The following is a 26726-nucleotide window of genomic DNA, read 5'->3' as shown; positions in this document are numbered from 1 at the left end:
GCACTCTAGCGTACACAGGGGATGGAAGTTTGGTGAAGCTAACAAACATGGCTATTAGGCCTGCTACTTATTTTGACAGGTGGCCATTTCTTCTAGCCCATAATCGGACAAGAATGGAAAGGAAATTTTGCCCTCAATTCCTCCCTCCCCCATTCCATTTCTTCAACAATGTGAATCAAGGGGTAGGTAACACTTCTGCCTTCACTCCCATTCCTCTTGACCTTTGGTAAGTCATGGCAGGAAGATCCACTAACATTTTGGGGTGCAACCCAGACCAGTGAAAGGTCATCTCACAACCTGCCCTGTAAGCTTGGGTGCCTTAAATGCTCTGGTGCCCTGGCTCAGAGCCTGGACACCAACAGCCAGCAGACAGGAATGGAGGTTCCTGAATCTGTGTGCGGTGCAGTCCTGGTTCAACACTCTGCCCCTAGCAGCCTGCCTACAACACAACAGCCCCACGCTGGTCTCCACCAGCCTTGGTTACTACTTACAGGGTGACTCCCAACACACTCTTAAGTCCCAAATTTCCCCCCAACTGTCTGCCCTGAAGTGTTCAGCCCTCTCCTGGAACACTCAAAGTAGTAATAAGGTTCATTGCTCCTTTAAAGAGACAAAAGCACAGCTTATTACTTTAACTGGAGCTAGCAGTCACTTCAACAGCACTAGGCAGGTTTAGATTAAAAGTAAAACAATTTATTAACAAAAAGGGGGTTTAAGTGAATTTAAGAACAAGGGATAAAGGCAAATGGTTGTAAGCGAAGTCCCTTGCCATGTGGCACTAACCCCCTCCCCCATGCACTTAACCTGCTGGGTTTGAGGTATGCATCTATTGGTTTAAAATAATAAGGGGTTCCATCTTGGATTAGAAAAGCCCAAGTATTACTGTGACTCTATGTTTGGTCAAGAGGCATCAGAGATGAACTGTAACTGAACCCTACCCTCATGCATAAATTGAGAGGTGCATATTGTAATTTCGTAAAAGAAAAAAATTCATTTGCAAGCATTTTAGTTTGTGTGTGGTATTTTTCAAATTACACATTGTTTCTAATTTGTATAATCATTTGTGATGAATACAGAAAAAAAAACTGGCCAGAAGTTCTTACATAGACCTGGATTCAAATTATATACACTGACCAGAAATAGTAATGTCCCAAACATTGCTAAAGAAATGTATTACTCTCCCAAGAAGGGAAGAGATTTGGAGGGGGCATTGCTCCTGTTTTTCAGATAATTAAAAAGTGTCACAAAGCACGGAGCTGAAAACAGGAACTGACTAGCTTCATGATCAAGCCTCTAGAACGTTATACAAACTGGCTAGGATCTATTTCAAAAGATAGAAGACAGTTGTTTTCTTGATCTGATATGGAATATGTAAAGGGGAGCTGATTCTGTAGACTTGAAACAATCTTCTAAACATAACAGTTAATACACCTTAATGGTGAAGGAAGGATGTGCTGTCTAAATTTGTCTGAGTTGCAGGTCTGAAAGACAAGTCTGGCAGTGAAGTGCAGAGGGCTTTCAAAACTATTTGCAACAATGGATGCACTCTTGCACAGTTAGATAGTTTAAAGAAAAGAATCTTTAAAGAGCTATTTTAAAGAACCCAGGTCCATCCTTTAGTTACGGATAAAATCAATGCAGTGTTGTGGAAAGGTTTAATCCAAACTTTAATTTGCCATTCTATGCTGACATATGACACTCTAAAAGTGGCATTGTGAGGGGTCCGTGTTTATTGTTTCTCAGTGACTCCATATCAAATATATTCAGTTTACAAGCAAAACAACATGCTTCCTAACCCCCAGCCTTGCAATCTCCACCTTTGTATCTAAGAGTCAAGTAAGGTTTCATTTTTTTTTAAATAATCACCAGTAATTAACAGTTGTACAGGTCAAATGTTCTCTTCATGAAACCCTGTTTGTCTTCCATCAAGTTGCACTGGTATAACTCATCGGCACTAAGCAAACAGTTTTATTAAAGTATCAGAATCCAGCTCACACTCTGCTGTGTTGGCTCAGCATGGTAAACCAAATTAAAAAGCAGTCAAAGCTTTATAGTCACTAGATCCGATGAGTTTGAACACACAATCAAGGTGAAAAATCCGTTGAATAAGATGGTGATCCGTGCACTTTTCATAACACTTTAAAATCAAAGAGATGGAAATATTTGACTGCTGATATGATAACCCCTTCCAGTATAGTGACATTATAGCTTCCACGGAACTTTATGATGGCTGTAGCAACTATAGCTTTCACAAAACTGAGGTCTAATGTGCTGATATTAACCCTTCCACTTCACAGGTGAAAGACTACCTGATGCATCTGATGAAGTGAGTTGTAGCTCACGAAAGCTCATGCTCAAATAAATTGGTTAGTCTCTAAGGTGCCACAAGTACTCCTTTTCTTTTTGCGAATACAGACAAACACGGCTGTTACTCTGATACCTATATACTGGGACAGTTTAAAAATACCAAGAATTTTTAAAAATAGGAAATGACAAAGGGTGAAATTTAGGCTAGCTCTAGGCCTATGTACCACTTAAGTCTCATTTTAGCAGCCTGGTGTTTGTGTGTGGGGGCAAGTTGCACATAAGGTCTTGTCTTGCAGTGGTTCCTTATGCACAAGGATGAATTTTACCCAAACAAAAGGGATGTTTGTAAAGGCCTACAAAGGGATTCCCCAATAACATTCATAATGACTAAGAAAGCCAACCAAGAAATCCATACACAAATTGAACAAAAAATGGGATCTTTTTCTCTCAAAAAGAAAAGGAGTACTTGTGGCACCTTAGAGACTAACAAATATATTTGAGCATAAGCTTTCGTGAGCTACAGCTCACTTCATTGGATGCATTCAGTGGAAAATACAGTGGGGAGATTTATATACATAGAGAACATGAAACAATGGGTGTTACCATACACAGTGTAAGGAGAGTGTGATCACTTAAGGTGAGCTATTACCAGCAGGAGAATGTGTGTGTGGGGCCTTTTGTAGTGATAATCAAGGCGGGCCATTTCCAGCAGTTGACAAGAATGTCTGAGGAACAGTGGGGGGTGGGGGAGGGGAATAAACATGGGGAAATAGTTTTACTTTGTGTAATGACCCATCCACTCCCAGTCTCTATTCAAGCCTAAGTTAATTGTATCCAGTTTGCAAATTAATTCCAATTCAGCAGTCTCTCGTTGGAGTCTGTTTTTGAAGTTTTTTTTGTTGAAGAATTGCCACTTTTAGGTCTCTAATTGAGTGACCAGAGAGATTGAATGTTCTCCAACTGGTTTTTGAATGTTATAATTCTTGACGTCTGATTTTTGTCCATTTATTCTTTTACATAGAGACTGCCCAGTTTGGCCAATGTACATGGCAGAGGGGCACTGCTGGCACATGATGGCATATATCACATTGGTGGATGTGCAGGTGAATGAGCCTCTGACAGTGTGGCTGATGTGATTAGGCCCTATGATGGTGTCCCCTGAATAGATATGTGGACACAGTTGGCAATGGGCTTTGTTGCAAGGATAGGTTCCTGGGTTAGTGGTTCTGTAGTGTGGTGTGTGGTTGCTGGTATTTGCTTCAGGTTGGGGGGCTGTCTGTAAGCAAGGACTGGCCTGTCTCCCGAGATCTGTGAGAGTGATGGGTTGTTCTTCAGGATAGGTTGTAGATCCTTGATGATGCGTTGGAGGGGTTTTAGTTGGTGGCTGAAGGTGATGGCTAGTGGCGTTCTGTTATTTTCTTTGTTGGGCCTGTCCCGTAGTAGGTGACTTCTGGGTACTCTTCTGGCTCTGTCAATCTGTTTCTTCACTTCAGCAGGTGGGTATTGTAGTTGTAAGAATGCTTGATCAACTTCATGAAAAAACTCGTACAGATACAGAGAGACATCAGTCTCTTGTTCATCTTATTCCCCCCCCCGCTCCGTTCCTCAGACATTCTTGTCAACTGCTGGAAATGGCCCACCTTGATTATCACTACAAAAGGTTCCCCCCCAGCTCTCCTGCTGGTAATAGCTCACCTTAAGTGATCACTCTCCTACAGTGTGTATGGTAACACCCATTGTTTCATGTTCTCTATGTATATAAATCTCCCCACTGTATTTTCCACTGAATTCATCTGATGAAGTGAGCTGTAGCTCATGAAAGCTTATGCTCAAATAAATTTGTTAGTCTCTAAGGTGCCACAAGTCCTCCTTTTCTTTTTTCGAATACAGACTAACACGGCTGCTACTCTGAAACTTTTCTCTCAAGGAGTTTCAAACAGTAAAACTTTACCTGGAATGCCTTGAGAGGTTTAAAGAAGTGGCTGAGAAAGGCCATAAGAGGGGGAGAAGATATAATTAGTGAAATGTTTCTAGGGCAGGGGTGGGCACACTACAACCCGGGGGCTACATCCGGCCCTTCAGATGTTTTAATCTGGCCCTCGAGCTTCTGCCGGGGAGCAGGGTCTAGGGGTTGCCCCACTCCGCATGGCTCTCGGAAGCAGCAGTATGTCCGCCTCCAGCTCCTACGTGTAGGGGCAGCCAGGGGGCTCCGCACGCTGCCCCAAGCGCTGCCTCCACAGCTCCGATTGGCCAAGAACAAAGGCTGATGGGAGCTGCAGGATGGCGCCTGCGGATGGGGCACTGCATAGAGGCGCCTGGCCGCACCACTGCGTAGGAGCCGGAGGGGGGAAATGCCGCTGCTTCCGTGAGCTACCTGAGGTAAGCACCGTCCGGAGCCTGTGCCCCTTCCCCCCTCCAGTGCCCCACCCCTTGCCCCAGCCCTGATCCCTCTCCCACACTCCGAACCGCTCAGTCCCATCCTCCTGCACCCCAGAGCCCGCCCTGCCAGCTGCAGCCCTCCCCCCCTCCCCCCCCAACTGCAGCCCAACCTCCTGCCCCAGCCCGGAGCCCCCTCCCGTACCCTGAACTCATTTCTGGCCCCACCCCCAAGCCCACACCCCCAGCCAGAGCCCTCACCTCCTCCCGCACCCCAACTCCCAATTTTGTGAGCATTCATGGCCTGCCATACAACTTTCATACCCAGATGTGGCCCTCGGGCCAAAAAGTTCACCCACCCCTGTTCTAGGGGCACGAAAGCTTCAACAGTCATGTGGAACTTCTAAATTCCACAACTTGTATGTGTGCAAAGAAAGAATAAACAAGACACAAAAATACCCCAAACAACAAAAAAAGGAGCAAAGGAAGTTTATGCATCTTCCAGTAAAGTTTCCACAAAATACAATTCCAGCTTTACAACAGTTAGTTACAACAGACTGGGGTGTAAATACAAACAGAACACCTAGTACACCATCTCCACTGAAGACACCGTTTGAATTCATATTTGGTCCTAAAAAACTGAACTTCTTTCTGCAAAGAGCCATTATTCATCCATTCCACAAGTACTGAAACACGTGAATGTGGCTGTTAGCAACCATTCTGAGTGGCTGGTAGGGAGGCCACTTGCAAACAATCCCAAAACAAAGGAAATATCCTTTGGATGGAGGGAGTAACCCATTCAGACAACTTGTACCTACACACGGTCTGGGGGATGGAGGAACGGAAATGCACACCAGGGGAAACCTCTACTCTATGTCATCTATGACACAGTGAGCAAAAAGGTTAGGCTTACAGCGTCCAATGGCCTTTATTTGTTGCCAATGGTGGATACTGACCTAGATTTTGGGGTTGTTCCTCAGTGAAGGTATCAATAAAACTGCATTAATGGTGGAATTTACAGGGACATTGAAATCCTGATAACTATACAGATATGAGGCAATGTTGGAGGGAAACTATTATATGCTCTTATTGCAGACTGTCAGTGCCATCTAAGAGAGCAAAGAACTGTATCACCATCACAAACTGCATTACGCCCCCGAGAGTAAGCATCATTCAAATATCGTTGCCACTGAAAGACAGACCAAAATAAGCAGGTCTCATTTCATTGTGAAGAGCTGACCATCAAGCTGCATGTGCATCCACAAAAAGTTGCAGGAGTTTAAAAACAAAACAGAGTGGCAATCCTAACAAGCTACATGGACCCCACCCTCTACAGAAACTATTTACAGGGACCTTGAAATCCTGATAACTATACAGATATGAGACAATGTTGGAGGGAAACTATTATGTGCTCCTATTGCAGAGGGTCAGTGCCCATTCCTCTTACCGTGCTCCCTTTGCACCCTGCTGTCACATGTCTTTTCCCCTTCATGACTTGGGCCTGCTTGTTTTAACCTGACAATATCACTTCCACGAATGTTCTAATTTGTTCTCTTGATTTTTTTTTAAATTAAATATTGCACCAAAAGTCCCACAAATTAGAAGACATTTACAGAACAATGCAAAATATTATTTGTATAGCACCCTTTATGCAAGAGCCCAGAGCACTTCACAATTTATATGAAAACAATCCCACTGAAATGCAATCCCTTCTCTGGAGAGGAGGGCGGCACCTATGCAACCAGCTGGTGTGTAGTATAATGCACAACAGCCTGAGGGATGAAGGAAAGAAAATTAACACCAAGGAAAATCGCTACTCTGTGTCACGTGATCAACAGTGTCCGCATTCATCTGAAAGGTCTTCAGACCCAAGCCCAGATTCTTCGCCAGACCTCTGGGCATAATCTACATAGGCTAGCTATGGCTTTTAAGAAGCCACATTCTACCTGGAGCACAGCAGCACTCTGACCATGTATCTCTCAATCTTGATACACTCCCTGTGTCAGGTTTCAGAGTAGCAGCTGTATTAGTCTGTATTCGCAAAAAGAAAAGGAAGACTTGTGGCACCTTAGAGACTAACAAATTTATTTGAGCATAAGCTTTCGTGAGCTACAGCTCACTTCATCGGATGCATTCAGTGGGAAAAAAATAGTGAATGTCAGGTACTGAGTGGGTGGAAGGGAAACCAGATCTATGCCACCTGACATGTGTCGGGGAAATCCACAACTCTGGAAATGCAGCAGCAGCACAAAAGGTCTAGAGAAAATAAGAGAATCTAACTCCCACACCTCTTAGAATTGCACAAATGCATAATTGTCAGTACAAATGGCCACTTGACATTTATCCTTTTGTATACAGAATTACAATAATTATGCAAGCAACCATAATAAACAAGCATGCAAATCAAGTATGCACACTTTGTGCCCTGTTGCATGCAAGCTATTTTAAATTCCAAGCCTGATCATGCATTTAAATAACAAATCAAACTGGAGTATTGTGTTTTTATTCTTCTTCATATTCCTCTTTGTATTCATTTTTAATCCCCAGCTTGTACTTTTCAGCACTGTACATTGTAAACGTCCTGTTCTGATTTGATATGTTGCTGTCACTTATGTTTAATACATTCTTCCTTTAATCAGTGCTTGAAAATGGTTACCACCATTGTTCTTTTAAAAATCACACAGGACTGCAATTTTGAAAACTCAATTGCAGCTTACAGTTCACAGATCCGGTAAAGAGAAGCTGAAGGGATTCCCCACCCTTTTGAAATCCTCATCCTGTTCTCAGACAGCCGCCAAAGAAAGAACCTGCTTTATAGAAAGCATTCATTTACACACTGCACTGGGTGCTCTCTGAGGTGTACAGAGCAGACCTGATAAGTAGGCACAGAAATGAAGAAAGGCTTTCAAACAAAATCCAGGGCTTTCATTTTTCTCATGTTTGCCTTGAGCATTAGGCAGCTTTAGAACAACAAAAGTCCACAATTTCAAGCAATTTATGATATGCAAAGTAATATTCCTTATTTCTTCATACTCTTGTAGAAATAAGTTCAGTGTCATGACAAGATGAATTGGATGTTCAATGTAGCTGTACTTTTAAACTTTGCTATTTGTGGCTTGTCAAGGTTCCTTCCCCACTCTGAACTCTAGGGTACAGATGTGGGGACCCGCATGAAAACGCCCTAAGCTTATTTTTACCAGCTTAGGTTAAAACTTCCCCAAGGTACAAACTATTTTACCTTTTGCCCTTGGACTTTATTGCTGCCACCACCAAGCATCTAACAAATATATAACAGTGAAAGAGCCCGCTTGGAAACATCTTCCCCCCCAATATCCTCCCCAAACCCTACACCCCCTTCCCCGCGGAAGGCTTGATAAAAATCCTCACCAGTTTGCATCGGTGAACACAGACCCAAACCCTTGGATCTTAAGAACAATGAAAAAGCAATCAGGTTCTTAAAAGAAGAATTTTAATTGACGAAAAAGTAAAAAGAATCACCTCTGTAAAATCAGGATGGTAAATACCTTACAGGGTAATCAGATTCAAAACATAGAGAATCCCTCTAGGCAAAACCTTCAGTTACAAAAAGACACAAAAACAGGAATATACATTCCATTCAGCACAGCTTATTTTATCAGCCATTTAAACAAAACAGAATCTAATGCATATCTAGCTAGATTACTTACTAAGTTCTAAGACTCCATTCCTTTTCTGTTCCCAGCAAAAGCATCACACAGACAGAGAGAGCCTTTGTTTCTCCCCCCCTCCAGCTTTGAAAGTATCTTGTCTCCTCATTGGTCATTTTGGTCAGGTGCCAGCAAGGTTATCCTAGCTTCTTAGCCCTTTACAGGTGAAAGGGTTTTTCCTCTGGCCAGGAGGGGTTTTAAAGGTGTTTACCCTTCCCTTTATATTTATGACATGGCTATTGTCTAAGTCACACAAATAAGAGCTGATTAAACACTAATTCATGATTGCAACGTCCTGCTCAAATTGCAAAACACGAACTTCTGTTGATTTTCAATCAAGTTGCCCCCTAACAAGTTTTAAGATTACTTCCCTGCTAGCAACAACTACTTCTTTGAAAGGCTTACATAGTGTGAACCTCCTCTGTTAGTTGATATAACCTACCCCAAGCTCAACTGTTCAACTGCCTTGGCACAATCTGCCCCAACAAAATGACATTTGGCACATCCCTTAGCTAGTTCAGATGGGCTCACCACTGTCTTTTTCTTCTGTTTTTGTATAGCACCTTGCACAATGGGATCATGGTTCATCACAAGAGCTCCTAAGAGCTATTACAATACAAAAACCAACCAAAGAAGAAGAGAGGGACCGTATGATATGAGTTGGAACATGATATGGTTGTAGGATGTGCCTTATTTCCATTATGTATAGTACTACTGTTCATTATAGGTGAAATTAACCCCGTGAATGAAGTCCCACTCTAGAAGAGAATGTGCCAGAAGGCCTCCTCTAAAGCCAGACCCATTGAACACTGTATAGACAAACTACACAGCCACTCAATTTGCAACTATGTTTTCTCTGAGCTTTGGAACAGCCGTAGGTGATTCCATGGTGTAGTCTGAATTCAAGTCTAAAGCACGCTTTCCTTTAAGTGGTGTCTAAATACATACCCAGGTGAGCCTCAAAAGAGCCCTAGGCCTATGAGCAGAAAAACTAGGGAAGGGCAGTATTGTATAGGGAAAAGGCCCTATGATAAAAGTCCCTACCCAATCTTTTCGTGGGTTTTTAAACATTTAAAACCATTTGGCCTCAGTGAGGCCAGGTCTACACTACAAACGTGCATAGATACATCACTGTCCACGGAAGGGCTTCACCCATCAATACAGCTTCCGCCTCTCGCAGAGGTGGATTAACCACGCTGCCAGAAAACGCTGCAGCGGCACAGCTTCTTAATTACAGACCTGCCCTGACACTAGCTGCCCACGCCATGTCACAAGCTGTTCTAGTTGGACAGATGTTTGAACACAGTTTGTAAACAAAAAATAAAAACCGAGTGTAGTCTGAGCCTAATTTGGAATTCTGTTTGTTCATCTTGCATAGTTCTCTCAATTACCCAGGAGCCTCCCCCTACTATGATCTAAAAAAGTTTTTTTGAAGTTAGATGATGTAGGCATCTGTACAGGGTAATAACAGCCCACTGTTTGGTCTAGGATATTTTGGATATTGGGAGAAATGATGTTTATTATATACCAGAATACCATTTCCATTTGATTTGTGCACGGTAGGCAACATGCTGTACCTGCCTCAGCTGTACAGTAAACAGAATCAAGTTTCAATTATTTCAGTATTGAGAGATATCTAAATACAACCTGGGGGCAAAAAATCCAATCATGTCTGGTTAAATAAACCCTGTATCCTTAATTTTCTGACAAAGCAAACTGATTCATACAATTTGCACTACACCTCACCCACCCTCTTGGCTTAAACAACTGCAACTGTACTAATAGTATTGCTCTTAGATACACAGTCCAAATCTTTAAACTATCAAGAAAAGGTTCAAAGTGGAAGTTAGAGAGAGGCAACAGATATTCAAACTGGAAGCCACTGAGATGCTGTATGTGTTCATTTCAAAGATTTATTTCAATTACTTCTTAATTATATTTTGACTTCATTATACATATTTCTTTATTTCAGCATTTTTACAGCACTCATTGCTATGATAGCTGGATGTCACACAATAGATTAAAACCAAATACATACAAAGCATATGAGTCACCTATAAGCCATCACTTCCCTTTTTCTGTTGCACAAACTCAGGAGCAGTTAAATGTAATACCATCTGTATGTATATATTATCCACTGCCAAAGGGTGAGTTTACTTGGCTTTACTCCAGTTCCTAAACTATTACACAGATGTAGACTATCAAGTAACCCCAGGACAATCAATACTCAAATGATTAGCCTTGATTTACCAAATCTCATCCCCCAGGACATTAATGTTTCGGATTTCTACAATTAAAATAATGTATTTTGTCTCCTCTAGAGGTGGGCTTAAAGCAAAAGGCAACATCCAAGCATTCTTGAACTTTGGAGAAGTTCATTCCTAGTACTGGATCCATATTTAATGACTGGCCCATCTCTAACCAGGTCTGAACACCCACCTGCTGAAGTGAAGAAACAGACTGACAGAGCCAGAAGAGTACCCAGAAGTCACCTACTACGGGACAGGCCCAACAAAGAAAATAACAGAACGCCACTAGCCATCACCTTCAGCCCCCAACTAAAACCTCTCCAATGCATCATCAAGGATCTACAACCTATCCTGAAGGACGACCCATCACTCTCACAGACCTTGGGAGACAGGCCAGTCCTTGCTTACAGACAGCTCCCCAACCTGAAGCAAATACTCACCAGCAACCACACACCACACAACAGAACCACTAACCCAGGAACCTATCCTTGCAACAAAGCCTGTTGCCAACTATGTCCACATATCTATTCAGGAGACACCATCATAGGGCCTAATAACATCAGCCACACAATCAGAGGCTCGTTCACCTGCGCATCTACCAATGTGATATATGCCATCATGTGCCAGCAGTGCCCCTCTGCCGTGTACACTGGCCAAACTGGACAGTCTCTACGTAAAAGAATAAATGGACACAAATCAGACGTCAAGAATTATAACATTCAAAAACCAGTCGGAGAACACTTCAATCTCTTTGGTCACTTGATTACAGACCTAAAAGTGGCAATTCTTCAACAAAAAAACTTCAAAAACAGACTCCAACGAGAGACTGCTGAATTGGAATTAATTTGCAAACTGGATACAATTAACTTAGGCTTGAATAGAGACTGGGAGTGGATGGATCATTACACAAAGTAAAACTATTTCTCCATGTTTATCCCCTCTCCCCCCGCTGTTCCTCAGATATTCTTGTCAACTGCTGGAAATGGCCCACCTTGATTACCACTACAAAAGGTTCCCCTGCCCCCTCCCCCCCACTCTCCTGCTGGTAATAGCTCACCTTACCTAATCACTCTCGTTACAGTGTGTATGGTAACACCCATTGTTTCATGTTCTCCTTGTATATAAATCTCCCTACTGTATTTTCCACTGAATGCATCCGATGAAGTGAGCTGTCGCTCACGAAAGCTTATGCTCAAATAAATTTGTTAGTCTCTAAGGTGCCACAAGTCCTCCTTTTCTTTTTGCAGGTCTGAACACTAGATCTGAACTTGGCACCTTCTCTACTACTCTCGCTCCCAAATCAAAGTAATTTTTGCTTCCACCTGCAATCAATATGGATTTCAACTCTGCCTGCTTTTGCAGCTTCTTCCCAGGCCGCCATCTACAGACAAGTAATCATTTCTCAAATAAAAATGGCACTACATGTGTTTTATTTTAACCTGCATTCAGCCAGACCCTTTGCCTGAGGCATTCTACAAACCGATGGCTGCTGCTCATGATGGAGTCTGCAATTCAGCTGTGATTGTATTGGCTGTAATAGACAAGTGAAACATAAAATCATCTTATCTGTTACCTGACCATGGTTGTGAAGGCTTAAATCTAGTCCACATGTAAACTCTGTATGATGCTCCACAGTCTCCAGCAAGGGGTTAGGCTTGGAAAAGTCCCAGAATCTACAGAAACAAAAAAACAAACAATGATGGTAACTGAAAGGGCATTTAAAAAATATAATGCAGGATACTGATATGCCTGATGCTGCCAGAACCTTTTAAAAACCAAACCCACCCACTTAAGGAATACAATTAATCCCATTTCTGCAAAACCCTTTGCTGATCTAAGGACTTCATTAAGGAAAACCATCTCCTTTATCCCATTACGGAAACTGAGATAACAGAGCTGGCACCAATGATCTGCACTACAGATAATCTGTAAAAAAGTGGTAGGCTGGCCTTCTTTATTAAGATCCAATTCCTCTTAATATCTGCCAAGTTATATCTATGACACACATTTCAGGGCAACTCAAAATTTTTTTTTTCTGCATTGTCTGATGTGGGGCTGTCTGTTTACTGAAAATTACAAATGGCTTATAAATATTGATTGCTCCTGACCTCAGATTTATTTGGGAGCAGACTTCTATAAAACACAATATGCCGTTGCATTTTTTTAATTGATTTATACACTAAAGGGAATGATTTGACTTAATTTTAATTTCACTGATAATTCACTCATCTAAAACTTTTGGGAAAAAATGTAATTCTAAACTCTTCTATTTCTACAGTTTTAACCCCCAGTCACTCCCCAAAACATGGTATGAACCATAATGGGTATAATATAAGCATTAAAAATTAGTAATAACAGGCAAAATACAGGAAGCGGGGGTAGGAGGGGAAGTAGTGTCTAATGGGTTACCATAAAGATTGCTACCTGAGATCTGGAAAAATGCATTCAGCATGTTAATGAAATTTTCAGATGACTAAATTGAGAGGAACTCTAAATTATAATGAGGACAGAGAAATAATAAAGCGTCAAACTTCTTTGATTCTGCGGTATTGTCCACAGGGGAAAAATGTGCACCAAAACCCAAGGGCTGCAGGGTTTACTGGGCTATTGTGGTTGGCAGCTAGTGCCAGTCTCTGTACACATTACAGTTTCCCATAGCAGTTTGAGATATTCTTTTGTTTTTCTATAATATGCATGCCACACCCCTGTTCTTTTTTCCAGGTGGACCTGATAATAATGAATGAGAGAAATAATCATCAATGCTAGTTACACAGAAAGGACTGTAGGTTCAGCAGATCAGTTCTGGTAAACAGCAAACAGTGGAGCTAACAGAATTAGTTTGTTTAACCTGCCTGTGTTATTTTCTTAATAAATGAGCAGAGTGGTATCGACACAATGGCTAAGCCATAGCAACAACCCTCTTTACATCTTCCTAGTACAACAGAGGTAATATAAACAGCTCATTTTACAGGGAAATGGAAGCAGAAGAACATATAAGCACAGAATGAACAATTTCACTGTTAAATTTGTCTGTTCAAACAGATAAGGAAGCAAGTCTTGTAGCTTCTAAGAATTAGTGGGGGCCTTCCTTATTGTGTTCATTTTGCATTCTCTTTAAATTTAGTTCAAATTTAAGATTCAGAGGGAGCTGTAGATTTTGTGTGGAAAGAAACTACAACAAAAACTGACCTGAAAGCCGTTTAAAGTATAATAGGACAGTCTCGTTACTATTACACAAAATTATGTCAGCAAAAGTTCACATATTACATACAATTTCAGAGCCTTATAGTCCAGTGAAAGTTTCATAGAAATTTTTAAGGAAGATATTCTGAACAGACCTACTTGAATATAAATGTATCCTAAACACAAGATTACAGAGAGGATATGAACTTTAGGTGCCTGAGTACTGGACTGAGAGCCATGAACTCCTGAGTTAACCTTGGCTGATAGCAATTTACTGGAGGATAAATGGCAAATAACTCTTCAGCTCCTGTCCTCTGCTGTCCGTGCCTTGTTGTGGCAGGACAGCTTGCATGCTCTAACAATCCCCAGAATCTGTGTCGACGGGGGCTTTTTGCTCCTAGGAGGTTCAACCATGCAGGATTGGTCTGTGCAGGAAGGGCCAGACAAAACAGACATCCTGGTCCTTCAGGTTGGGGGTTAGGCACAGAGCTAACAACCCTGTCCTGTAAAAAACAAAATATATTTTACGGAAACCGCGATGGAGAAATCAACCGTTACTGTGTGTGACGGCCTTCAGGAGCCAATGACCTGTATGACTGCCAGTGGTGAAAGCTGAAAGGAAGCCACTGGCATGAAGACTGAAGTGCTCAACACCAAGACAAAAACCAAACTTGGTTTTTGGAAAGTACGGACAATGTTCAAAACAGGGAAGCTAGCTCAGGTCGCAGCAGAGATGAAATGCTACAGCTTATACATCCTGGGTGTCAATGAGAGCAGATGGACGGGATCAGGAAGATTAACAGCAGCCTCGGGAGAAATTTTGCTATTTTCTGGACGGGATGATGGACAACACCATGAGAGTGTTGCCATCCTTTTGAAGAAGGGAGTGGAGCATTCCCTGCTTGAATGGAAATTCATCATCATCAGACTTATGAGAGCCAGACTGAAAGGGAAACATAATAATATCACCCTGATTCAGTGCTACGCTCCGATAAATGACAGTGATGAAGAAGTAAAGGATAAATTCTACCCTACACTCCAGGTGGAGTTAGAGAGAGTACCACACCACGACTTAACTATTGTCATGGGAGACTTGAATGCCAAGGTCAGTAAGGACAACACAAACAACGACAGACCAATGGGAAGACACGGGTGTGGGACCATGAATGAAAACAGAGAAAGGCTTGTTGACTTCTGCAATATGAATGACCTAGTCAATGGTGGAACCCTATTTGAACATCGTGAAATTCACAAGCTGACATGGTGTTCTCCAAATGGCACAGAGAAGAACCAGATGACCATATCATGATCAATGGCAAATGGTGACGCTCACTGACAGATGTGAAAGTGAGGAGGGGTGCAGATGTTGGCAGTTACCACCACCTTGTGACAGACTCCATCAAGCTAAAACTGAGAAGTGTGGGACCACCAAACAAGGGACATAGACGCTATGATATTGATAAGCTAAAGTCCCTTGAAATACAGAAAGCCTTCATTCTGCAGTTAAAGAACAGGTTTCAAGCACTTGCAGACCTTGATGAAGAGGAGGGAAATGCAGATGAGGAGATCAACAAGAAGTGGGACAAAGGAACAGCAATTTATAAACAGAGCAGTTGTCAGGGTTCCCTCCCCACTCTGAACTCTAGGGTACAGATGTGGGAACCCACATGAAAGACCCCCTAAGCTTATTTCTACCAGCTTAGGGTAAAACTTCCTGAAGGTACAAACGCTTTGCCCTTGGAGGGTACGATGCCACCACCAAATGATTTAACAAAGAATCAGGGAAAGGACCACTTGGAGTTCCTATTCCCCCAAAATATCCCCCCAAGCCCTTACACCCTCTTTCCTGGGGAGGCTTGAGAATAATATCCTAACCAATTGGTTACAAAGTGATCACAGATCCAAACCCCTGGGTCTTAGGACAATAGAGAAATCCGTCAAGCTCTTAAAAGAAACAGAACTTTATTAGAAAGAAAAAAGGTAAAAGAAGCACCTCTGTAAAATTAGAAGGGAAGCTAATCTCACAGGGCATCAGATTTAAAACACAGAGGATTTCCCTCTGGACAAAACCTTTAAAGTTACAAAAAGAAAACAAGGAATACACCTTCCTCTCAGCACAGAGAAAATCACAAGCCAAAACAAAAGTAAACTAACACATTTCCTTGCAAGTACTTACTAATTCTAATGGAATTGGATTTCTTGATCTCTCTCCAGCAAGCACACAGAACAGACAGACAAAAGCCTTTCCCCACCCCAGATCTGAAAGTATCTTGTCCCCTTATTAGTCCTTTTGGTCAGATGCCAGCCAGGTTACCCGAGCTTCTTAACCCTTTACAGGTAAAAGGATATTGTGCCTCTGGCCAGGAGGGATTTTATAGTACTGTATACAGGAAGATTGTTACTCTTCCCTTTATATTTATGACAGCAGTGAAGCCTGTCTAGGCTACGGGCAGAAGAGAAGGAAGGAGTGGATCACACCCAGAACATGGAACGCCATAGAAACCAGATGAGCCCTGAAGAAAAAAGTTCTAGACACAAAATCCCAGAAGCTAAAGGATGAATACCATAAGCAGTATAGCAAGGCATACCGGGAGGTCAAACACCTTGTGAGAGTGGACAAACAGCATTATATTGATAATCTGGCAACACAAGCAGAGGCTGCAGCTGCTCGTGGTGAACAAGGAACCGTCTACAAAATGACACAGCTTATCAGTGGTAAACGACAGACACCAACAAACTCTCTCATCAGGAACAAACAAGGACACCTACTAACAACCGAAAAAGAACAAAAAATGCACCGGACAGAGCATTTCAAAGAATTGCTGAACAAGGAGTCACCTAAAAAGGAAGTAAACATCCAAGAGGCAGAAGAAGATTTTAATATCAACACAGACACCCCAACTAAGGAAGAGATCATTCAAGCCATCAAATCCTTAAAAAATGGGAAAGCTCCTGGCAAGGATAACTTGAATGCAGAATTGTTTAAGGTAAATCATAAATTAGCAGCATCTATCCTGGCCCCTCTATTTCCATCAGTCTGGGAAAGGGAAAAAGTGCCAGACGAGTGGACCAGTGGGGTTATAGTGAAGATACCAAAGAAAGGAACTCTCAGTGATTGTAATAACTGGTGTGGTATCACACTCTTATCTGTGCCAAGCAAAGTGTTGTGTAAGATCATGGTCCAGCATATATCAGAGACAGTTGATACTGTTCTCAGAAAAGAACAAGCTGGTTTTTGGAAATGGCATGAATGCACAGACCAGATCTTCACTCTACGAAACATAATAGAACAGTGCTTAGAATGGCAATGGCAACTTTACATAAATTTCATAGACTTTGAGAAGGCTTTTGATAGCATTCACAGGACCAGCCCATGGAGCATTCTGCGGGCATATGGAATTCCTTTCCATATAATCGTCATCAAAAGATTCTATTTCAACTTTACATGTAGTGTTGATCACAGCGAACTCAGTTTCGAAGTCAAAATCAGAGTACGTCAGGGTGTGTCATGTCTGCAATCCTCTTCAACATTGCCATCAACTGGGTAATGTGGTGTACAACAGAAGACATGCCAAGAGGCATTAAATGGACACTTTTCTCATCCCTTGAAGATCTGGACTTCGCAAATGATGTCACTCTCCTATCACATATCCAACACCATATACAAGAAAAAACAACTCGACTCAACGCATTCAGCCAGCAAATCGGACTGAAAATCAATCGCAAGAAGACAGATATCATGACCTTTAATATTGCCTCACCATCACCAGTACGGATAGAGGATTATGTTCTCACCAATGTAGAAACATTCACATTCTTGGGCAGCACCATCAGCCAGGACGGTGCAACAAGCCAGGACATCCAGAACAAAATCAGTAAAGCCAGGAACACCTTCAGGAGCGTAAATACAGTCTGGAAATTGTCAAAATACAACACCAAAACCAAACAAGATTTATCAAAGCTGCGCACTTTCAACACTACTTTATAGTGCAGAATGATGGGGAATGAGAAAGTATGACATGTCCAAACTGTCATCATTCCATACAACCTGCCTCAGAAAAATCCTCCATATCTTTTAGACCAGAACAATCTCAAACCAAGATCTGCTGACACAGTGCAGCCAAGAGGATATGAGCACCATAATTGCCAGGAGGCGCTGGAGATGGATCTGTCATGTGCTTTGGATGGAAACTGATTCCATAACCAGAGTAGCAATAAGATGGACACCTGAAGACAAGTGAAAATGAAGCCGCCTGAAAACAACCAAAGAGCTGTGGAAGCCGAGCTGAAAAACCTGGGGCATAGCTGGGGAACCACTGAAAGACTTGCCAGAAACAGACAGGAGTGGAGAAGTTCATCACTGCCCTAAATGCCAGAGGCATAATAGGAACATGATGATGATGAACTCTGCAGCTCAGCTTCCCTCAATTGTAAAAATGGTGGTGATAATAATCATAATACTAATAATACCTACCTCACAGAATTAATTAATGCTTTGAAGGTTTAAAGCATGTTGTGCTATCTATTTTTATTGAGATAACGTTTAACTAAGTCACATTCTGACCTTGAATATCTGAGAAAAGACGAAGCCTCAACAATATTTAAAAGCTAAATAAAGTTAAAGTTGTTACATTTTCTTACACAGTAGTGACAGCACCTTCAATGATTAAAATTGAAAGAATTTTAAGACCTTGTTTACTTTTCAGTATTTGTGCAGTTGGATTACTTTCTGCACCTCCCTATTCTTAGACAATACATATATCCCAGTCACTGTCACTTTTTCTAATAGTTTCTTATCAGTTACATCTGCGTCTCATGCATTAGCACAATGCTTCAGTATATCGGTTGCAAACACTGCAAGCAGACTATTTTTAAAGGGTTTTTATGAGTATTCATACACAATTAGTAATGAAAAGTTTTCTCCTGCTCTTACCGCTTGTTAAACTTGTCTCTTAACACACCACAATTTCAGGGGTGCTGCAGACATCTCAACACATGAAACATTCCACAAACACACATTCATTTTTCAAGCACCATCACCAGCACAAACTTGCAGCTGCTGGAGCAGCATGCAGACACCACAGCTCGGGCAGAGGTGGGGGAAGGGTTACAGTACATCCCTCACTGTCCCAGAAAAAGAAAAGTCATTTACCATACATACAGTGACAGGAGTTCCTTGAGATGCATGGTCACCATGGGTATTCACCATGGGTGTGCATGTGCTCTGTGTGCATGGCACGGGAAATTCTTCAATAGCAGTGTCTGCTGGTCCATGCCTATACCCGTCACCTCCTCATGCTCCAAACTGAGGGCATAAGGGGCAGCGTTGACCACCTGCCTCTCCAGTTCCTACTCTACCATGAATCAAATAAATATCTAAAACAGTGGGGAAGGATGGCAGGTCATGAATACCTACAGGGACCACACATGCCAAAGAATTACAGTTACTCTAAAGCAAGTAGCCTGCCTTTCTTCTTGGAGGGCCGGTCCCTCTGTGGGTAATTCCCAAGAAACGGTCATCAAGGAGGTGGGTGTGAGGAAGATCTCTGTACCACAGTTTGCAGGATCTCTGAGCTAAAGGAAGTATCCTTCTCTGAGACCTGAATAAGGGAATATTGCCTGGTAAACATGTGAGCGGAGCCCTAAACTGCAGTTCTACAAATCTACAGAAGTCGGATTCCTTGCAAGGCACTGAGGCAGCCTGAGCCCTGGGAGAGTGAACCCTGATGGACTGAGGAGGAGGCTTCTGCTATCACATAGCAGAGGAGCATGCAACTGGAAAGCCATTTTGAGAGTCCTTGGGAAGACCTAGCTTTTCCTTTCATCCTCTCTGCTGTGGAGACAAATAACCTTGGAGACCTTCTAAAGGGTCTTGCCCTGCCTAGGGAAAAATCTAACGCTCTGCATACATCCAGCAGTGAGGTTTCTTGATTTCCCTACTCTTGTGAGGTTTAAGGTAAAAGACAAGCAGGTGAACTGTCTGGTTCAAGTTAAAATCACAGGGAACCTTGGGGTTCAATCTCAGGGATACTTTGTTCCTGTAAAAGATTGAATAAGGCAGGTCCACCATAAGAGACCCAAGCTCACATACTCTCTTGGCAGAGGTGATAGCCATGAGGAAGGCTACCTTCATCGATAACTGCAGATGGAGTAGGAGGTCAAGGGCTCAAATAGTGGGTCCATGAGTGTGAACGGCACCAGGTTTAGGTCCCAAGCTCTTGTAGATTTTGATACTGGCAGAAACATTCTGATGATGCCTTTTAAAACTATGCCTATTGTGGTACTGGTGAAAACCGAGCAGTTCTCCACCAGACGAGGGAAGGCATTAATTGTTGCTAAATGTACTCTGCCAACTGATGGACAGTCTGTGATACAAAGAATCCCAGCCTCCTGCAGAAGCAAACAATGCTTCTGGCAACACAGTGAGAAATGCTTTCATTTGGCAGAACAACACTTTCCTGTAGAGGGCTTCCTGCTATTACTACTGAGGGAATTCTGTGCCCAAAAAAAAAAAAAATTCTGTGCACAGTATTTTAAAAACCTGAAAATTTTATTTGTCATTAAATATACATGGAGGCTCCAGCATGGCAGTGAGGAGCACATGCCAGTGGTTGCATGAGGTGGGAGATCAGCCTGAAGGCCACTCTCCCCATTCCCGGACAGGGACTTAGTGGTGAGGCTGCACCTGACCCTGACACAGCGCAAGGGCTGGGCCTGTCACTCTGCGCCAGGTGTACCAGGTGTGGGACAAACAGGCTCAGCCCGGCAGGATCCAAGCTTGGAGGGATCCAGATGTGGGGTGAGTGTGTTCTCTGTGGGGCAATCTGGGTACAGGTGATTCAGTAGGGGAGCTAGACGCACAGGGGCTCATTGGAGGGTTCCGGGTGCAGGGGAAATGGGGTCCAGGTGAAGATGATTGAGGCTCAGCAGGGGTGGGTGGTTTATGCCCCAGGCTTTATTCAAAAAAATGAGCAATGTGTTCAGCTGAATTAAGTCAGGTAAAACAGAAATACAGAGCAAGGTCTCTCTGGCCTACAGAAAAAACTGTAGCCTATGCCTGTTAACACTCCTAATTTCTTTATATACACATTACGGAAAGCCTGCTCTACCCCTAATTGAAACAAAATCATTTTCCAAATGCAGACAGGGCCTAAGTGAAAGGTTTAAATTTATCCGTATCACAAATAGATGTAACAGCTACAAAGACAAAAACCCCTAATTTTTTGTTTGTACAAGCAAGTTTGATACACTTTCCACCAGAAAGTGTTATTTCAGATGTTGGTATAGTTCAAAAATAACCTCACTTATAAAATCTTCTCCACTTGTCAGTTTTTAGCTGGCTATTAATAATTAAAATATTTAAAGAAACAGAAGAATATAGAAAATACAAGCAATCTGGATTGTATTTTTCGATAATATTATAGTGGCCATTCACTGAAATTTCATTTTCACAGATGGCTGATGACCCCCTATCTACTTATGAGGTTGAATTACTGAACTATATTATGAGGACTGTCTACAGCCAACATTTTCCAAGTTTTAAAGAGGTTCCACCTCAGTCACTGTAACAAACTTTATCTCAAAGAATAGCATCATGTGTAGGCAGGAAGCTGTCCATGGAATTTACATCAATTAAGTAAATGTTACATGCGAGTTTGTGTTTTCAAATGTTTACTTCCATACTAAAATATTTGTTTCAAGTCCATGTAGACACAAATGAAAGAACTAAAATATTGTGCACAGATGTGCGCTAACTTTTTAGTAAGTCTAGTGTTTGCAGCATCATCACTTGCAAATATCACCAAAATGACTGTGCATATGCATAACATAGATAAACGATTAGAAAAGAACAGTGAACACGCGTATTATGAATCAACAGAGAGACAGCCATCCACCACCCCATTGCTCATCTAGACAGACAACAATAGGAGGTGGTAAGTGTACTAGTAATTTAAGATTTCTCATGACACCTGCATGTACTTGGCAGCACAGTGTGTCCGTATGTATTTGTGTGTGCACACAATATTCTGCTAAATACATGTAGGTGACACAAGACATCAAAATATAAACTATAACTACTACTGTTACTGTACTTACCACCTCCTATTTTTGTGTGTAAATCATACACAACACTAAATTTAAGCCACAAAATTCAGATTTGGATCAAGGCTTCAGATTAGGCTGTTAGATAAACAAAGGTCAGCTGCAAAGTTCAGATTGAGATCTGAGCTTCATCAGTGTTCTTAGTATTTGGCTGTAAGGGTGTGATTCTTGCCCATCTCTAACACATTCTACATCAAAATTCAACTTTCTTTTCTGGTCCCATAGCTTCTTTCTGATAGATGTCAGAAAAATTCGGCATTAATTAAAGAGGAGTTTCATCACATTTTGAGTCTTTAAACTACCAGAAACCACACACTGCCCTATATGAAATTTTCCAGGACTCATTGAGATGAACCCATTTATAAACTGTTGTTTCATCAAAATTATCTTTAAAATGTCAGTTGTAGCTTTAACCGGAATCAGTATTTTATGTTTTTTTGGCATTATTTCACAATAGCTGCTCCAGCTCCCCAACACATTAGGCACAGACACTGCACACCAGCACCTAACCGGAGGCTTGATAAATTAAAAAAAAAAAGGTATTAAGATGGTATCAGGCCAGCTTTAAGAGTGTATTTATGGATGTATGCCTCTGCTGCAAAGGATTAAATATATCCTACTGAAAGCCCTTTTATTGTGAACATCATCTCTGCAAAGTGTTCCAAGGTAAGCCAATACTACTACAAATGCAGTGGCTTTGAGCACATTAGAAATTTTAACTCAAGAAGTACTGAGAACTTCTGCACTGATTGACTTTAAGAGAAGATCATTAACAGGTTTCATTTCATATATTTAAATGTATTGCAAGACTATCTTGAAGTGCTTTACATTCTGGAACAGTCTTCAAAGGGAAGCAGTGGGGGCAAAAAAACTAACTGGCTTCAAGATTGAGCTTGATAAATTTATGGAAGCAATGGTCTGATGAGATTGCCTATAATGGTATATAGCTGATCTGCGACTGCTAGTAGCTAATATCCCCGAAGTCCGGTAACAAGACACTAGATAGGGAGGGCTCTGAGTTACAACAGAGAATTCTTTACTGGTGTCTGGCTACTGGGTCTTGCTGAAATGCTCAGGGTTCTACTGACTGTCATATTTAGGGTTGGGAAGGAATTTCCCCCAGGTCAGATTGGCAGAGATCCTGGGAGGGGGTGGGGGGTTGCCTTCCTCTGCAGTGCAGGGCACAAGTCACTTGTAGGTTTAAACTAGTGTAAATGGTGGATTCTCTGTAACTTGAAATCTTTCATTCGTGATTTGAGGATCTCAGTAACTCAGCCAGAGGTGACCTATGGATCTATTACAGGAGTGGGTAGGCGAGGTTCTGTGGCCTGCAATGTGCAAGAAGTCAGACCAGATGATCATGATGGTCCCTTCTGGCCTTAAAGTCTATGAATATATGAGTCTAAAATTAATTCCTCCCTCCCCCGCTTTTTTTTCCCCAAGAGAAACTCCTAATCCACTAAAAAGTTTCTCCATTGACCCATGTATCATCCCCTTCGGAAGCCAAAGTGAAAAGGAAGCCCCTGAAGAATGCAGTCTTGATGTCTCGGTTGACCACAACTATTGCAGTATCACAAGGGAGAATCAATTGCCTATCATATGTCTACGCTGCAATTAAAAACCCACAGCTGGCCCAAGCCAGCTGACTCGAGCTGGTGGGGCTCAGGCTAATAGGCTGTATAATTGCAGTGTAGATGTTCAGGCTCGGGTATCTGAGCTCAAACATCTATGTTGCAATTATACAATCCCTTACCCCAAGCGCCACGAGCCTGAGTCAGCTCGCAGGGGCCTGCCACAGGTTTCTAATTGCAGTGTAGACATACTTACGACCTGGCTATTTTAGGATAACTAGAGGATCTAAAAATTACAATCATCAGTTTCATCTGCACCTAGAAATATAAAGGAAGCCAATGTGGATTAGAAAGCCTTCTCTACCTCACAAACTTTGGGTCATCAATAGAGTACAAATTCAGTTGAAAGAAACGTTAGCAACAGTGTATGTAGTAGATTTTAGGGGTTTGCCCACATATAGTAAAACATAAAAATGATGTGTGAACCTTCCTGATTTGAAATATTCGGATTGTTTCAAACCTTCAGATCAAAATTAGTTTGAAAAGATTTTAAAATGGCTCAAAGAGCTAAACTGAAAGATGTGTTCAAATGTAAAAATAAAGTGATTAATGTTTAAACTATTTTTAGAACTTGCAGCACACAGTGACAGGCACACAAAGAAATAAGTCCTAATTATAAGCAATTATTCCCAGTCTACTGCAGTCATCCTGCTCAGATTTCCATTTGTGCTCCCCACCTCTTTTGGCTCCAAGCAGATCAGAATTTTTTTTTGGTAAGAATTGTCCTCTATGAAGCATATTTAAGGAAAACTGTGTTAATAGGTGCAGGGTGCCTTAAGGAAACAGCAGACAGCCTATATGGGGGATGGTAAATCCCTAGGTTCTCCTATGGGGCACAGCTCCCGAAAGTTTTATCAAACTTATTTAATATCCCTTAGGGTGTAAAAGATTTAGAACGTAGAAAGATGTGGAATATTAGAGAAAATACAGACTTGCTTTCCCATGTATGCTTCCTTTAATGATGAGGGTGACATGACTAGCAGACTGGCTGATGGGCTCTCATAACATGTTGGGAGTGAGTAAATTATCGCAAGTTATTAATGATGTTGTTAAATATCACTCTCACTCTGTTCTTTTGGGCAGTCAGAATATAATACTCAAGTTATGCTATTTGACAGGTCACTTTTAAAACAAACAATGAACAGTGTTGTGTTAACTTTATATCTAGCACACTAACACCTGAAGACAATTCTGTGCTCTGTGTTATAGTGCTTAATAATGAATAAAAAGCCAACACCATAACTAGGCACTTATTTGTTAGGGTGACCACACATCCCATTTTGGCCGGAGCAGTCCCCTTTTTAAGCTCTGTCCCAGAATCCTGACTTTTTTGGCAAAACTAGACATTTGTGCAGTGCCAGTGGGTAAATCAGTGGGTGGAGGGGTAGCAGGAGGCTATAGGGCAGTGCCAGTACGGGGCTAGAGGGGAGGGTGCACGGAGCGTCCTCTCTCTGCCCCGTGCAGACGGCATCCAGCCCCGTTCCCATGGAGTGAGCGGGTCCTCCAGCCCCAAAGGGCCCGGCAGCTGTGTTGGGATTAGCTCCCTCCGCAGCTCATGATCTGGAATGCGAGTCTGGCGTGACTGGGAGTTGAGCGGGTGTGGCTGTGGCGAGGTGTGGGCAGGCAGCAAGGAGCCTTGCCAGAGATGCTGCACTGCTCTGCCACGCTCCTGGCGAGGGGTGTCATTTGGAGAAGCCACCAGCAGAAGCAGCAGCCCATATGTGCAGTGAGGCAGCCGGGCAGGTAAGGTATGGATCTGCCTCTTCTTGGGCACTGGTTGGAACAGACACTGAGTGTGGTGCAGCTCTATCCCCCCACCCCAGCATCGTAGAGCCGAGCTCACTGGCTGCTCAGGGAAGTGTCTCCTTTCCAGTTTACGGAAATATGATCACCCTATTAGTACAACAGAGTTCGCCAGGAGTATCTTTTTTCACAATGAGCATTTTCCCAATTGTTATAAGAGATATTGTCTGTTAAATGAGGAGGCTTATAAATTCTGAGTGGTGACTGGACTCAGCCAAACTCAAGAATGTAATTAGGAAAAATTACTGCTCTGAAATCACAACCTCTCTTGTCCATTTATGTATATAAAAATACTGTATATATTTTAAGGTAAGTACAAAGTTATTATGAAAATTAGTACTAAACGATATCTGAACCATTAACCTTAAATTAGAACAGCACAAGACAGCTTTACCCCAACTCGTTAGAGGATTATTCATCCTTAATTTGTACTCTCTCCCCCTTCTACAGAAGATATTTTGAAAGACATATGAAAACTCCAAGTCATGACAGATTTAGTTTTACTACACTCTTTATAATGGCTAACTTCTCAATACAAAATGTTAGTTTTGCTGAAGTTGACAATTCTTCACATACAAAGATTGAGAATTGTGTTGGGACAGAAACATTTAATGATGAAAAACTCTTGCTTGACACGATTATAAATTCAGAAATATAAGGTAGGCAGGTAGATACACTCCCCTTCCCTCAAAAAATATTAAATAAAAACCTCACACCAGACCAGCGAGTTAGGTACATGTATCATCACTACCTGATGAGCAGTGGAATTAATCACTATAGTAAAGCTCTGTTTGGATCCATATTTCCAATATAACATTCAGACAAACTCAAACAATTAATTTTGCTAAGGGCGCTATCTCCATATCCGAAGCCTTGGCAACTCTCAAGGACAAATTTTTATCTGATGCACAGAAACACAATTCCATTCCATTTAAATGGACTTGAATCCCCCCATACCAGGTGTCAATGTGGCCTCCAGTTTTTATATTTTAAAAAATACATGCAATGTATTTATTAATATATAACAGACATGCGGCAATTCTCCAAAAAATGCCATATTTTTGGAGTTCAATGTACTCAACCTACATACACCCACATCCTATATTATTTGAAAGCTTATTTACGTATGTTTAGATGAGGTATGATGTGGAGTTGTTAAGTGGTGCCATAAGCTTATAGGCAACATGAAACAATGGCACCCAAAATGAGGAAGTGTCACTTTTTGCACAGTTCCAGAAACACTGCAACATGACTACGACTACAGTTGTTATAGTTTAAGTTAATTTCAACGCCTTAATGCGGTGTTTATTGGTCAAAGCTACTAAACAGCAATGTATTAAAAGATTTTTATTGGTTTTGCATGGGCAAGTTTCTCCCTCCCCAGAAAT

The 26726-nt window shown here is 41.9% G+C and overlaps 1 protein-coding gene across 2 annotated transcripts in view; it reads right to left on the bottom strand.

Moving 5' to 3' along the window:
- Positions 1 to 26726, bottom strand: part of PEX7 (peroxisomal biogenesis factor 7) — an 80705-nt gene that overhangs the window by 10176 nt on the left and 43803 nt on the right. Inside the window, exons 9-10 of one of the 2 annotated variants that reach the window (XM_048844435.2) lie at positions 12192 to 12291; positions 5158 to 5872 (exon numbers count right to left, since the gene is read on the bottom strand). In XM_048844435.2, the coding sequence (XP_048700392.1) occupies positions 5783 to 5872; positions 12192 to 12291 (190 nt within the window). In that variant the 3' untranslated portion in view covers positions 5158 to 5782. Of the gene's footprint in view, positions 1 to 5157; positions 5873 to 12191; positions 12292 to 26726 lie in introns of those variants that run through there. The other variant, XM_048844436.2, reaches the window with a different exon arrangement.

Source organism: Caretta caretta, chromosome 3 (genome assembly GCF_965140235.1).
Source record: "Caretta caretta isolate rCarCar2 chromosome 3, rCarCar1.hap1, whole genome shotgun sequence".
NCBI classification, from domain to species: domain Eukaryota; kingdom Metazoa; phylum Chordata; order Testudines; family Cheloniidae; genus Caretta; species Caretta caretta.
This window is presented reverse-complemented; position numbering and strand designations above follow the sequence as displayed.